The 16,647-nt window shown below is 38.2% G+C and overlaps 1 protein-coding gene across 1 annotated transcript in view; it reads left to right on the forward strand.

Annotated features, from left to right (window-relative positions):
* Window positions 1–16,647, forward strand: part of DLGAP2 (DLG associated protein 2) — a 386,404-nt gene that overhangs the window by 316,912 nt on the left and 52,845 nt on the right. Inside the window, exon 5 of the mRNA XM_005153211.4 lies at window positions 4,006–4,217. Within this exon, the coding sequence (XP_005153268.2) occupies window positions 4,006–4,217 (212 nt within the window). The remainder of the gene's footprint in view (window positions 1–4,005; window positions 4,218–16,647) is intronic.

Here is a 16,647-nt window from a genome sequence, read left to right on the forward strand (position 1 = left end):
GTTTTTTTCAACCATAAATGCGTCTGTGACAGTCAACAAGTTACTCTAATTAGAAAGGGGTTCTTGGTGCTTCTCTGTGAGTACATCACAAGCACAAATGCAGCAGGCTTTTGCAGTTTTTAACACTTATGTGAATTCATTTAATTTATGAATTCAAAAAGCAAAAGAAATGTAATCAACAAAAACCAGTAAGGCACATAACTAAGATACGTCCTCATGACGCTCCTTATCACAGTGAAGAAACTTAATTTTTTAGATACTTTAATGTAAAAAATCAGTCATTTCTATCTTTTAAAGTAAGATTTCAACTTCAATCAACACATAAGCCTGTATTTACTCGTTTAAAACCGTCCTTATCTAGTTAATTGAACATAGAATTTCAGACAAAAGAAAGTTGGGAAAGTAATTTTTTTGCATTTGAATAAAAGTTTATTGATCAATGTCTTTTTGAACTTTCCATTTAATTATCTTCAAGCTAAAACAAAGGAAAGAAATTTCAAGCCAAAATAACTATTCTATGAAAATGTTACAAAATTGTTAGGAAAAAAAAAGCACAACCCCACACAATATTAAGACTGCACATAATCATTCAGCTTTAAGCGTTAGGGCAGAAAATTCAGCAGTATAGCTTTCAGTGGGCCCATGTAGACACCAATAAATGCTTTTTCACCATTTGGATTTTGGTTTTAGTTATGCTGGCATACAAGCAATAAGGGAGATTTAAAAGTGAGAGTTTGTTTGTATCATATAAATTAATTTTTCTTAATATAGCACTCTTATTCAGATTTTTGCAGCTAATTGTGTTGCCAGCTGCAGATAACGAGAAAAAAAGCTCAAGAAAATATGTTTATTTTGTACACTACAGGAGCTTGGCTGTTACAACTGTCACAAATGCGACTTCTAAAATCTCAAAAAACCTTCCTCCAACATTGATCTCATGCATACTAGGGATAGAAAAGAAATTAGGATGATGCATTGCATTTATAGGTTTCAGATTTGGAAGGATTTTTATGCTCCCTTCCTAACCACTGTCCAAACCTGAATAATACGAGAAGTTTCTTTCTTTGCATGATCTAACCCATATATCATTTAGATTCATGCTCTGTCCTATTACTTTACGTAAAACTCATAATTTTTTTCTCTGATGTTTGTCTCTTAACATTTTTCTGATCTGTGCAACCTGTTTCATCTCTTCTTATCTGAGTTCTCCAATCTTCCTTTTTATTTTCTTGAGCTTGTTTCTTTAATGTAAGATCTCTGTCTTTACTCATTCAACCCCTTTTGACACTTCTTTTCTGCTTGATCCCTTTTTGGGACTCAAAACAACAAGTCTGTTCACCTAGTGTGTAACTAATTCATGTATCCTGGCAGGGCAGTAAAGATGTCAGGCAGATCATGTTAGTTATTTAAATCTGATCCCCGAGACTGATGAAACCAATGGGAGCATTTGCTTCAGCTTTGCAGTGGACTCTGTTTGAAAATCTTTATTAAACATCCTGCTTTGAAGAAACTCCTTAATATATCTTCAACTGGAAGTCCAGATTTATACTGTATTTGTAAATAATGCCATTGTACTGTTTGATATATGTGAAGTCATTAGGCTGATAAAGGATTGGATGCTCATCAGCCCTGGTTCACTGATGTGCTCTGTCACAACATTGGTTTTAACCATGAGTCATTATAATGGATTTCAGAGAGCTGTTTGTAGCCTTTAAGTTAAGTAAATGCTGAAGTGTGTTTCTGGATTAGGACCAGGGAACCCAGCAGCTTGGAAGATTAAAGAAAAAAAAAAAAAGAATCAGCAATACATAGAATCATAGAACAGTTACGGTTGGAAAGGACCTTTAAGATCATCTAGTTCCAACCCCCCTGCCATGGGCAGGGACACCTCACACTAAACTATATCACCCAAGGCTCTCTCCAACCTGGCCTTGAACACTGCCAGGGATGGAGCATTCACAACTTCCCTGGGCAACACATTCCACTGCCTCACCACCCTCACAGTAAAGAACTTCCTCCTTATATCCAATCTAAATTTCCCCTGTTTAAGTTTCAACCCGTTACCCCTTGTCCTGTCACTACAGTCCCTAATGAATAGTCCCTCCCCCGCATCCTTATTAGGCCCCTTCAGATACTGGAAGGCTGCTATGAGGTCTCCACGCAGCCTTCTCTTCTCCAGGCTGAACAGCCCCAACTTTCTCAGCCTGTCTTCATACGGGAGGTGCTCCAGTCCCCTGATCATCCTCGTGGCCCTCCTCTGGACTTGTTCCAACAGTTCCATGTCCTTTTTATGTTAAGGACACCAGAACTGCACACGATACTCCAAGTGAGGTCTCACAAGAGCAGAGTAGAGGGGCAGGATCACCTCCTTTGACCTGCTGGTCACGCTCCTCTTGATGCAGCCCAGGATATGATTGGCTTTCTGGGCTGCGAGCACACTGAAGCTGGCTCATGTTCATTTTCTCATCGACCAACACCCCCAAGTCCTTCTCCACAGGGCTGCTCTGAATCTCTTCTCTGCCCAACCTGTAGCTGTGCCTGGGATTGCTCCGACCCAGGTGTAGGATCTTGCACTTGCCATGGTTAAACTTCCTAAGGTTGGCATCAGCCCACCTCACAAATGTGTCAAGGTCCCTCTGGATGGCATTCCTTCTCTCCAGCGTATCAACCGAACCACACAGCTTGGTGTCATTGGCAAACTTGCTGAGGGCACTCAATCCCACTGTCGATGTCACCAACAAAGATGTTGAACAAAACTGGTCCCAACATTGATATCTGAGGGACACCACTCATTACTGGTCTCAAGCTGGACATTGAGCCATTGACCACAACTCTTTGTGTGCAGCCATCCAGCCAGTGCTTTATCCACCAAGTGGTCCATTTATCAAACTGATATCTCTCCAATTTAGAGACAAAGATGTTGTGTGGGACAGTGTCAAACACTTTGCACAGATCCAGGGAGATGACGTCAACTGCTCTGCGCCTGTACCTCAGTTCCATAGCCCCATCATAGAAGGCCACCAAATCGGTCAGGCAGGATTTCTCCTTAATGAAGCCCTGCTGGCTGTCACCAAGCACCTTGTTGTTTTCATGTGCCTTAGCATGCCTTCCATGAGAATCTGCTCCCAGATTTTGCCAGGCACAGAGGTGAGACTGACTGGAATACTGCCAGAGACGGTCTTGCTGAGTTTATCTGTAAGTCTTATAACAAGGCTGATTTCACTTTGGATTAGAAAATAATGCTCTTACTCAGTTCTCTGCCAATTTGTGGTGCAGAGAGATATCCATCCACCAGCTGCGGTTTATCTGACTACCAATCTTACTACCTGAAAAAGCACCTCAACTGCATGAAAGCAGCCTCAATCAAATGTATTAATAAGTAACTGGTTAGGTTTTTGATATATTACAGCTTTTTATGCAAAATAAGGTATTACGCAGTTTGAAATAAGAAAAAAAGACAAATTGCCATATTTGGGTTGTTTGGTTTTTGTTTTTTTTTTTTTTTCACAGAAGTTTGTCCTGAATCAGAATCCTATCCGTTTATGCCAAAATCATTGCCTAATTTAACTGAAATCATTCACCTTCCTGAATAGCAGCTAAAGACTAAAAAGAGTTGATAAAAGACTCTGAAGTGCTCAGCTTTCAATGAGTTTTAGGTCTGAAACACCTGGTCAACTTGCTGTTATCTGATGAAAATCTATGTGTGAACTTTTAAGAGGCTAAGATATAAGATGAAGTACTTCCTGCAATGTAGAGCGTCTCTACAAATACATATTGCATCTTGGCTCACAAACCATGACTTGATTGTTCCTTAGGTTCCAGTTTTTATAAACTGAATTTTTCCAATCTTTAAGTTGGAATTATGTTTCCAAATCATTTGCGGACCTTAGAAATTTCATTCTAAGTAATCTGTTTCTGAAGAATAAAAAATCATGATCACTCTTTGTAAAAGGACAAATTAAAGAATAATGCACATTTCACATTCATGTTCTATGGTCCCGTTAGGTACCTCAGGATGAATGGGGAGGATACCCAGCTGGTGGGAAAGATGAAGAGATCCCCTGCAGAAGAATGAGAAGTGGGAGCTATATTAAGGCCATGGGAGATGAAGAAAGTGGAGACTCTGATACTAGTCCCAAGACATCACCAAAATTAACAGTTCGACCAGAGTCATTATTAAAATCCATTGGACAAAGACCACTGGGAGATCATCAAAAGTAAGTTTCACGTGCCATATTATACATCTTTCTCAACGCTGCCATGACTTGGGTCATTTTTCTTTGTGTCTTAATGGTCAGCATCCCTGAGAAAACATGATGCTGTTGTTAAATATCTAACTTTTGTGTCTTTGTTTTAAATTAGCTACAATTTCTTGTGATTATTAGATGAAAACCTGCCATGTTCCTCCATCCATATAACAAACCTGCTACTTCAGAAAGAGTTTTTTATGTTTACTGAAAAAATATATCCATTTTTATCAAAAGTTTTAAATTCTGAATTTTTCATTGTTAAAAGGATTGATTTAAAAGTTCTTGTTATTTAGTTGCTTTCTCTGAAATAGAAAATACACTCTCTTCTACACTAGGATCATAACAAATTTATAATTCTATTATGTATTTGTCATCTTACACCTTTTTTATCAGTACAAGGCTTTATGTATCAGCTATACTATATCATACTCCTTTAAACACATTGTGGTGGGTTTTGTTTGACTTGGCTTTCTTTTTTCATTCTTACTATTTACAATATGGTCTATTAAATAACTAAAGAAGATGTGTGTAGCTATATATGTTTCTCTTTTGTCCTTGCAGTATAAAATTTTTATAAGTTCACTGTACGTATATTTTTAAAGACATTTCCAAAGTGGTAACCTGATTTCAAATCTACAGCTTCTATTAATTTGACTGGGTATTTCTCTCAGCTTTTTGCCTGGAAGGAATACATAAAATGAAGAAATTAAGAGTGAAACCTTTGATCAAAGGTTGTTTATTGTTCTGTAGATAATACCATGTATAGTATGCCATAGGGACTCACCTTTTCATAAAATAAAACAAAACAAAAACCTCAGGCAAAAATTCTTTTGGCTTAATTAAATTGAACTATTTGGTTTGCAATCTGGAAGAAAACCATCAAGTTTCACTATTACTGAAAATAACAGTTTACGACTCTGTTGTTTCAAATGGCTTACCCTCACATCTCTGTAGCTTCAATTCAGTTGTACAAAGACATGTGTTCTATAAGCTGCTGTAAGATTTCTGAGACACCATGAAACAAGACTAACAGGTTTCTGCTCTCCCTTGGCAACTAAAATCCAGGCAAGATATCCTAAGGCGTCTCAAAGAGTGCCAGAGACCTATGCTTAGGCAACTGAGCCAATTTCTGAATGTGAATCTGAAAGATTTGCTAGAATATTAGTTCCAGTGATGAAAATATGGCCCATAACATAAGTATTGCTGGCAGACCTGTACCTGGCTAATTTCCAGTGATGAAAAGAGCCCTTAATGATAGTGGGTTCAGGCAACATTTGAATTTTTTATATCCTCAGTCATTGTATCTGGGCTGAATTTTGGTTTTGAGACATGCTGGTTACATTGCCTGGTTCAGACCGAATATGTGAAAATCCCTAGGAAACAAAAAGGTGGCTAATTTTCAGCTTGTGAGTGCTTGTCAGTGGGAGTTGAGGTCTTTCGGGATGAGGATCCCATAATTTCTCATCTGTGGTAGAGTTGTATGTTGTGAATTTTTCAGTCCTGGATTTTCTCATAAATAGCTCTGAAAGCTGTGGGTCCTGCAAAAGGGCAGTTGTTCTCGTGGGATAAGATGTGCTAAGGGAAAGTGATCTAACATCTGTGGCTTGTTAAGAGTGACCCTTCTGAAGGCAACAGGGATGAGAAGAGATGGTCAACTTTCTCAGACTTCTACGCATCAGCCAGCTGTCTTCCTGATGGTAAATTAAACATTTCCAGAACACAGATCTGAGTACAGAAACCTGACCATGTACACTGAGATTTTGGAGTATTCCTGGGCAAACTTGTTGACTGGGCCTATTAGCACCATCCCAAACACTACCTGGCTGTGTTTTCTGGGCATTAGCATAGAACAGGGATCATTCCCAGAAGGCAGTTTGATTGCAGCCATCCTGTTTTGGAGCATATATCATGTCCATTCTAGTACAACAAACTAAATTTTTTCTCAGAGGCAGTTCTAACTTTCCAAGTACTTAGACTGAATAAAATGTATTATTCTGTTCTTTGTTTTCAGATGTGGTTGGGCCTTCCACAGATGAATGTAGATAACAGCACAGATTTTCCAGTGAGTGGCAGGTTGCCCTAGACTCCTACAGCTTATAAACAGATACAGGCAGCACAAGTATTCAAACAAAGAATGTTTCAAGAAAAAAAGTCTCTCAGAACTGTTAACTCCTGAAGGCAGAGGGTTATTAGTAGGTCAATACCAAGTGTATCTTCTGTCAATTTTCTATGTATTGCAAATACATGGCTCAAAATATAATTGATTAAAACATAGGTACAATGCCGATGCCGTATATTGATGCTGACAGCTGTGCCTGTTCATGGTCCCAAAGGATTTAATGGCATAGTTGCCATTAACAGTAGGCAGAAAAGGAGGAAGCTTTTTGTAATACTGGGAAATATTATTAGTGCTCTGTTGAGAATTTGTTGCAAACACTGCGCTAGGAATAATTGAGCAGCCAGGAAGCTGCTGGCAGATATCTTCTACATCCTCCGTTTTCCCTTAAACTGGGGGGCAGCACTTTGAATCTGCCAGTCTACGATGCATGTTTTTTTTCCAGTGAAATTCAGGCAGATATCTGACAACTATTCTGGTCCTTGTATGTCTTTCTTAAAAAAAAAATCTGTAAATTTCAGCTGTCCTAAAGAAGTTGGAAAATGTCTTATCTCACAGGAATACAAAGGGCTGATCCTAAACATGGGCTTCACTATCAGCCATCTCCTCCCAGAGCATCTCTGTCTACCTGTCACTGTTGATACTTTTACATCTGGTGGATTTCTATGAAGGAGTAGCAAGGAATAATGGTTATGGAGCCTTCCTTCCTCTTCCAGCACAGTTCAGTAATCCTATTGCATGGCGAGTACCCTTTGTACAACAGATTCCACTACAGAGCCAGAAACCAAGATTTTGAACAGCATTCCTGCATGTATAGCAGGGCTTAATAGCATTTCTGGCATGTGTTACGAGAAATTACATGATTCAAGATGTCAGCTTCATTAGCTGGCTTTTTAGCTTGTTTACCAGGATGGAGGGAGCTAATGCATAGAAATAAAATAGATATAAATATAAATACTCTCTTAGTCTTCTGCTTGGGTGACAGGATACATCAAAACTGGGGTCTGAGAGAATAACAGTAAACCTGTAATAAAAACCGAATATTGGTAGCTGTGGCAGTAAGAAAGCATGTATTGACTACCAAATGTAAGAAGAAGCTTAGTTTTCTATCACTATCCTGATTAGGGTAAAATGAAAGTTAGAACAACCTTCACTTAACCTACAGAAGACCTTTGACATGTGCACATCTTTCTTCTCTGAATTTTATCAGGCATCTTTGCAAGGAGTTTTTTTCCCATTTAAATTCTGCTTCTATTTTGATGGAAGTAAGCCCCTAGTTGTTTGGTTTGTGTTGCTCAAAGATTCAGGAAATTGAAGATTAAAAATTCATAAACAATAAAAATGCATGTTTGTATCTGAATACATCATTTTATTTAACAAGTTGCAAACAGGTAAATGTAACTGATTTAACAGAAGCATTAAAATTCTGAAATCCTTTCTTTGGGGTTACTCCTGGAAAGGAGTACATTTTACTCTGGGAATAAAAAAGTGCAAGGTCTGCCACTGTTGGTTTATGCAGATGACAGAAGCAGGGCATGAGCCCATCCACTGCCACCTGATCACCACATCTGTTAAAATGCTCACACTGCCAGCATGGTCCCCAGCTTGCTCTCATCCTAGGCCACCTGGCTGTCTTCTAGGTAGTGCCCAGGCACATTTCAGGAATAATCTGATGGATGCAGATACCCTCTATAGGATAAGAATGTGTAACTTTCCAGGTCAGTTGGCCAAAGGGTTAGGTTCTCTCTTTTTACATTAAATATGCCTAAATATCTAGATCACCCACTGAAAATAAATACATTTCAATTATTTCCTTGTGGATGCTCTTTCAAAAGACTAAATAGTATGTTGCAGTACTTCATCCTATAACATTAAGTAGAAGGGCAGTGTAATTTATTATGATTATGTAATTGCATTTGAGTGAAATATAATGTGATAAGGCTTGCTGTGGTGGAGACAGGACATATACTTGAACCTGCTTCCTTTCCAGCTTTCTGCTTTCCTGGAACAGTACCAAAAATCCCATTTATTGTGGAAATTATCTTGACTCCCAGTAGTTCCAAGAGAAAAAAAAAAGACTTCTTTTTTTTTTTTGCATTATGATTAGACATACAAAATCTTTCAGATGTCAGTTTTGGTATGCTCTGAACAAATACAGGCCTTCTGGAGGTGAAATGCAAGCCATTTCAATTCAGTCCAGTTTTCTGCTGTGCTGTGATGCTACTGCGGATGGAGTTACACTGTATTGGAAGGTAGCTTGCAGAAGGGAGCTGGTAGGAGGTAGGTAGTGTGCTGGTTGGTATCTTCATTTACAGTAAAGGTCAAAACAGCTGAACAGTTTATGGAGCCGTTAGCTGAAACAAAGGGAATGTCTGTCCTAAGTTCTGTGCAATTCTGGAAGAGAGACTGCCCCACATGATTTGTTAGGGTATCCTTCCTATATTTCTCTGTATTTATGGCAAACCCAAGCAAAGCTGAGAGATGAAAGCATCACAGATACTGAGATCCAGAAAGGAAAGCAGAAAAAAAAAACCCAAGAATTTGGGACTGTGATAGAAAACCAGTTCTATGACTGAAGATAATACTCCAGTTGTTTGATGCTTCTTATTTTCAGGAAAAGAGTACTTAATATACCAATTATGTAATGAACAGGAGAGCACTGTAGAAACAGCAAGTTCTGTTTTCAGTGTTTTCTTTTTGAAGTATTGTGAAAGACTCTGAAAACTGTCTAAGCATTTAGTCAAAGGGATAACAATAGCATTTAGCCCGAAGTAAATACACTCTATTTGAAGATCATACTGGTATCACTCACACAAATGAATAGCTGTGCTGTGGTGAAGTTTTCTATTATGATCTGAAGTGACTCATGGGAAACTAGGCACTGCAAATATGAAGATGAAATAGGTTAAGTTACAATAAAATAAAATCAGTGACAGCAATGTGGACTTTTGCTTCATGAACCTCTAATGGCAAACTTTACCGTGGCAGCTGGTAGCCAACACACCTTCAACTGATGAGTGAGCAGGTAGGACAAAAATGTAGTGTTTCAATGAGGAGGGAAATCTGCCGTGACACACTATCACACTATCACAGCACAGTACTAGTTGTACTTTAATTTGTCTTGGCTATGTTCTCCATCTAACCCTCTGCCAGGTTTTGGCCTTCTATGGAAGTAAGCATCTAAAACTTGGAGTTGGGGTCACAGAGAAAGCCATGCCTCCCTCAGGTTTAGCAACTTTACACTGGATATTGTTAAAGCCCATAGCACACTTGCAGAGCATCATGCGTGGCCATATTTCAGCTACCCTTCTTCACAGCCTACCATCTCAATGCAAAATCTGCTTTATCCAGTATTTTAAGCAAATATGCCTAAGACAGTCCTGAAATGGTGGATGTGTTTTCTGGACTTATGGTAAACCAGACCAAATCAGTGATCTGAATTAAAAGTAAATCTTTCCTTGCTCTTCCCTTTTTCAGAGTGAGATATTGCATCTTTTCATGGTCACACTAACTTATGCTGACTTAAAGAATATCTGCACTATGTCCCAAGGCATGTCCACATGTTCACATCTACAGATTATTATGGCAACAAAAATGTTGCCAAAGCACACAGCAAGGGAGTTAAACTGCAACAAGAAGATCTAACAGCACTTAGCTGCCAGAGCCCTTGGCTCAGCAGGAATCACGGAATAGCACAAGCTCCTCTCATAGATGGGAAATCTCCATTTTAAAAGAAAAAAAGAAGTAGCATTTGTAACCATTTGCACTAACCACAGCATACTTGCAACATGAGAAAGTGAAAAACTGAATGAGAAATTTGGAAGCACAGCATAAGACAAAACCTCTGTATTTTCATCCGACCATAACAGTGGCAAGGCCATATTGTTAACTAATGGACAAATCTGTGGGTATTTTTCCTAGAGAAATTCCACTTAGTATGTACACAGAAAGAAGTCTTGATAACTGCAGGCTGTAGGTAAACGTACACGTGTGAGGAGTGAGTGTGCTGCAAAAACATCACAGAATGAGAGTTTAAGCTCAGCTTCCTTGCTAGAGAAGTTAATGTCCTACTCCAATGCTACCCATTGCTGCACACCAGTGATGCAAGCCTTCTTTTAATTTGTAAGACTAAACTTCAACTTACCATTAACTCTTCTGCATTTTAAATTAGGAATGGTTTTGAAGCCATTCCTGAGAAATATCTTCAATAGAAGAGATAGAAAAAATCGCTAGAAAAGAAACCTTCATCTTTTATATGCTTTTTATTTATCTTTGTTTTTTCTTCAATCTTCTGACTCTAAAAAGCCTCATTACACACTTCATTAGTAGCTTTCTGAGACCCTATAGTGTAGTAGCATCTATTCAGAGTCTCTGAGGGGTGAAATTGGAGATTTACTGAGGAGAGTTTGAGGGCTAATTGCAAAGCCTTATCAACTAATAATGCAATCAGTAGGCCACTGGCACAGTGATAGTGTTCTCTGCTGCAGTCAATAAGATCTGGGTTAGATTAGTCCACAGGGTTAAGAGGAAATGGTGAAGGGCAGTTAGTCATCTGGCTACCTAGGAAGTATCTTTTACGGGGTCAGAAGAGGGTCCTCATCCTTTCTTCCTCTGCAGAATAATAGGAAGCATTCTTAAGCAGTGTTAGGCATCTTGTCCTCTTAGAAGTAGCACAGTTTGAAACCTGGGGAGTGATTGACTCCAGATCTCCTGCCTCATTGTAGAAAATACCAGCTTCATGTTGTAGGGCTGAAATGTATTACCCTGGATTAGGGATGGAAGGGGGATCCTAAGGCTAGCAAAGTGCAGAGTCTTCTCAGGAATAAAACAGGCTTTTGTCAGATAGGCACAATTATGTGATGGATTGCAGTGAAAATTCAGTAAGATTCAGGCCAGTCTCACAGCCACACATACTGAGATCCAAGAGAAATGTGTTTCTGGTTCTTATTCATTCTTGCTTTCAACAAACGTGTTTAATTTGAAAGGATTCAAGAGCTGCCTTTCTCATTCATTTAGTTTTTAATAAAAAATATTTAATAAAAACTAAATGAGACTGTAAAGTATGTGTGTAGCAACACTTCTTCAGGCAAGGATTTGAAAATTAAGATGCTTTGGTTAAAAAGCAGAAATCATGTATGTGTTTTCAGTTCTCATTCTACTCTTTTTTTTTCCCCCACAAATTACATAATCTCATTAATATCTTCAACTTCTGCATGAAAAGGTCACTTATTTGCTTAACACCTATTGGCTTTAATGGACTTATATGTATGCTTAAATTAAGCTCATGCTCAGATGCTTTACTGAGTCCTGATGGTCTACATTTGTTCCACCTGAGATTTTTTTCATATGTACATGTATATATGCCAAAAGTAAATAAAAGAGAAAAAAAAAAAGAGATAGCTTTCTGCAGCAAATTATGAATACTTGGATTCCATAATGGATTTAGGAACATACAGCAAATATCTGAGTTCTGCTTAGATCCTCAGATCCATTTACTGAACTGCTGCATGATGTTTAAATGCCTCTAAGTTTTGCCATAACATCTGCCTGGTTTGTTGTTGCTGACCAATTTGCTGCCTACTCTCCAGGGCAAGCTCAAAATAGGATATTGGAACAAGACTTTTAGGATTAGCTACATGTGCACATCTGTCACTTCTTACAAACAACAGCTCTGAGGTTAGATTTCCCACATCAGACTTTTTTCTTATTACCCGCACATCCTGCATGATTTGGAGGACAGGCTTGATTGAGCCTACATCCTCTGAATCTTTGCAAGGAGTTATCAAACCACCAGACTGTTTAACTATTCTGGATGATTTCCTCTTATTCTCTTCTGCTTCATGTTGTACAAAATCCCTAAATACTTACTGATGAGAGAGATTCTGTCCTAGCAGTGATTAGTAGGCATTTCACAAGGACAGAAACAGCAGTCACCACCTCTTTCCTAACATATTCCTGCAACAAATCAAATATTCAATATCTTTCAGGCACCTTTTTAAAAAAATGGTATGGGTCAATGGTGAAATATATATTTATTTTGGCCCAAATTCTCATATCTATCAGTGATCAAAGAGAAGCTCCAGTCTGGCAGAGATTAGAAAATAAGTTCTTTGCTACAGAAAAATTCACCAGATTTATGTGTACTTTCATTTTTTTCAGAGCACCATACTAACTGTGCTATTCCAAAGGGAGAATCAGATTTAATGTCTATGCTCTTCAATGGGCTGCATGCAGGCACATCTGTGCCCCTTTGCAGAGCTCTATTGACTTCAGCAGGGATCCACAGAGACACAGTATGACTTGCAGCTGCTGTACAATGGCACTGCTCACTAAGCTTAATCATTAGATTCTGGTCAATGAGTTATTTCATGTACCTAAAAAGACGTAGTTAAGATAGATCCAGATAGAGCAATGAATATCCATTGAAATGCAAATCCCTCAATAAAGTAGGTTTTGATAACTAATGCTACCTTGCTAATCCTACTGCAACTCCCTTTTAGGTGCCCAAGATGAGTTCTTTTACAAATTTTATCTTTTTGTCCCAGAATTATACTTCTGAGTTGAATGTGCTGATTTAAACAGAAGTGATTGTACATTCTTGAATGTTCCCATTCATTCTCAGATTTTTTGGACAAATGCAGGCATGATCATGAAAAGAAAAAGGTATGATTTTAGATTATTACAATTCAAAAAATTAATTTGATGGAAAATGGACTTTCTTTATATCTGATTCTCTCTTAATAAACCTGATAGACCCAGTCAGACTCAGAAGGTGACTTTCTTGATGCAATTTTCAGAGGCCTAGGAAGATTTAATTCACATTTTGTACATTCTTGACTCAGGGTACACTGGTGGCTGAACATTTGACAGACAACAGGTACTCTAGGGGCTGATAGCTATTTTGAATGTGAGTAGATCAAGAAATGACCTTGGCAAGTGTATGACATTTGCTGCATTGCTGGCAACATGTTCATACTTTTTTAAGCAGAGGTATTAGGTTTATGACAAGTACCTTATATCAAGTGTATTACATCAATCATTTATTATAAAATACAGATGGTAAAAAAAAAAACCAGCAATGTGACAGAGATCCCTTTCTCAGGAACCATATGCCCCATGTTCCCACTAGGGCTGTATTGACTGCCAAGTGCTTTATCTCAGGGAGAAGTTAAAGGGGTTCTTTGTTTTGTTTTGAGTTAGCTATAAGCTGTAAAACTATGTCAGCCTCTAAATCTGGCATTTCAAGGTGTCCTAAAAGTGAAACCTTATTGTTTTATTGTCAAACATACCTTTTAATCAAATGACAAAAAGATGCAGTGGCTGCATAAATTATGGTACAGTGTTGTGTGTTGTAATTCTAGCTTATAGTAATACTTGTCATACAGCAATGACAAGAGACTTCAGGAAAGATGCTACAAACCATCCTGGGTATTCATCATCATCAGAACTCAGTAATGACAAAACATGGGCTGAGTGCTGCACAAAGTGATAGACTTTGAGTGGTGCAAGGTGCTATAATACAGACCACAGTGTGAATGCCTCAAATCCTCCCACACCATATGCTGAAGTCATTGGACTGCTTCAAGCTCTGTCCATGGTTATATGGCCTTTCTAAAAGTTATATAAATCAATGAAAAGCAGGAAAAAAAAACAAACCAAAACAATCAAGGTTAGCTGTTTACTAGCTATAAAGTAAAGAAAGCATCTTACTTCTTTTAAAAATGCACAGCTAATAGAGGAGGAAATAGCTAAATAATAGATGGCTACAGAGAAGAAATTAAGAGTCCTTCTCTTATCATTAGTCAGTGCTTGATTGCAGCTATTGGATTAGTTTACATGATTGTTCCTTTCATTAAAACATGTTCTAAATAGCTCTCTAGTTCTACAAGTCTTCTGTTACAATGGCGTAAGTAAGGAAAAGATCAGGAGATGAAGATGTGCTCTTGCCTCTCCTGAAAACTCTTGACAAAAAATATTGAATGCTTTCTGGTTGCAACACAAATAAAATTAAACTTTCTCCTGCACTGAGTTCTGTTAAGGATGGCTACAAGACATGTCAAAACAGTTAGCTTGTCCATGAAAGAGAAGAGTTTGTGGGTTTGTGGAAGCTAATGCCCTCAGTGAGAGAGCAGGATTAGACGGCTGTAGCAGGGGTGAGCTGGACTCTGCTGACAGAGGTGTTAACAGTACTTTTGTAATCTGCAGAGGACGGAAGTAGAAATGGTTCAATTCTGGCTTCTGTGAGTGTGTTTTGGGAGATCTTGAGCAGGACACCTGTGAGCTGGCTATTAGGATTCTAGGGACCAGTAGGGATTAGGATCTGGTTTGGTCAAGAATGAAGGAGAGTATACTTGGAGATTTTGGTGAAAGCATGTTCTGGAGCTCGAGGAAGGGGCAGCTTTCAGATAGGAACAGCAGGGCATGAGGTTTGTATAACAGAAGCCTGAGTTTTTGCAGACTAGAGGAATCGAAGAAAACGGAGGCTGTGATGCAAGACTCTTAAAAAATGCTAAGCAGGAACTTTTTTTTACTCCTGCCTCTTCCCTTATACATCTTTGTTGTTGGCATTTTCAGCCTAACCTCTTTCCCATTCATTCTGTAACAGGATGACATGCTATCCAGATATGCTAACAGATATCCTATCACATATATTGTCCCAGATAAGCATAGCTTATAGCTCACTTTTGCACTTATTTTGTCCTCCCCGAATACACTCAGGCAATCTGCTGAGTGCTGAAAGTGCTGTTGCAAATTTAGCTATCTTCACTGGAAGTCCTAGGACTTCACTTTTAGAGTAGAGGTTCTCAAGAGCTGGAAGGTTACTGCATGGGTTTGCTTTATTCTCAAATGTTTCTTTGTGCTTTGAGGCTTGCTTACAGCTAAGATACTTCTCATTAAATTGAAGACCTATTCCCAGCTGCTCTGGAATTCCTCTGAAGACAATGGAAAAGGGAAAGCAACCTTGAGGGCAAAAAAGCTTTCAAAGCAAAATCCATGTCTACAATCTTGTCTTTTTGGAAAGCAACTGAGGAAAGAGCTGGCATACTAATTTAATTGTTCCTATTAGTCTCATCCTCTTCTTTTTCCATAGTACTGAACTTTAGAGTCACCTCCTTGATGTTAATGTGTGTATTTGTTTTGTGGTCCTGGAGATGAACTGTCAAGGCATCTCATTTGCTCATGTTTCTTTTGCCCTTCTTCAGTGATCCTCTGCAATATAAGATAGTCTACTACAGAGGATAAAAGAAAATAATTTTATCAAAGTGATAGAGCTGTGGTGTCTTGGAAAAGAAGGTCAGAAATTTTGCTCCTAAGCTTATAGATAGAATGGATGTCATTAAAAAGACAGCATTAAACAGAGTCATGTGATGAGTGTTTCATAGCATTGTTGACAAAGAAAGTTCCAGCAACAGATAGTGACATGTGAGACCAACGTTCTCATGTATCTTTTGGTTCTTTGGCATTTTGGTTCTGTATCATGTTTATAGCAAAGTCACCATTTTTACCATGCATTGATATGTTTATCCTGGAAGATAACTTTTAGTGTAGACCTTAGAAATGAAATCTAATAGTTTCTTTTGACCAGGAAAATTTCAAAGTATTAATCAAATGGATATGAAATTCCTTTTGCAGCCTAATATATGTGACACTTCTTTTATTTTGCTACAGTCCTATAAATCAATTGCTCTTCTCTGTTAAGTGAAAAATTATTTAACTATCAGGGAATGTCCAAACTCATCCATCAAAACTCCGCAGCTTAGCAGTACCATGGAATACTGGGCTTCTTTCCCTAAGAAATTATTGCTGTAGAAATTGCTGATTGCATTAAATGATAACAATTCCTCACAAGGAACTGGAATGTGTATAATGAAATACTAGGTTGCTGAACATTACTTAGCAAAGGAGACAGTTATTAGGATCCAGTTTAAATTAATAAATTTTTAAGTTTTTATAAAATTGTTGCTTCCATCTTTTCTTAACATGACCCATGTTTTAATAAAGAAACCTCAAATATCTCTTTCACAGACTGTTCCTGAACTCAGAATCCCAGATTTTGCACCTAATGACAAGCAGAAGGTCCAGAGGGAACTCATCTAACTGTTCTAAAAAATGCTAAATTACAATACCAGGCAGATTTGGTAAAGCATACACAAAACTCGGAATGACACAAAGAAGGTGACAAACATCAGCCTGCTGCCTATAGAGGAAGGGAGGTTTATTTATATCCAGCAATGAAATATAGATAGGAAGTCTTTACACGGCTTCAACTGATCTATTATA

The sequence above is a fragment of the Melopsittacus undulatus genome, chromosome 3, assembly GCF_012275295.1.
Source record: "Melopsittacus undulatus isolate bMelUnd1 chromosome 3, bMelUnd1.mat.Z, whole genome shotgun sequence".
In the NCBI taxonomy this organism is placed as follows: Eukaryota; Metazoa; Chordata; class Aves; order Psittaciformes; family Psittaculidae; genus Melopsittacus; species Melopsittacus undulatus.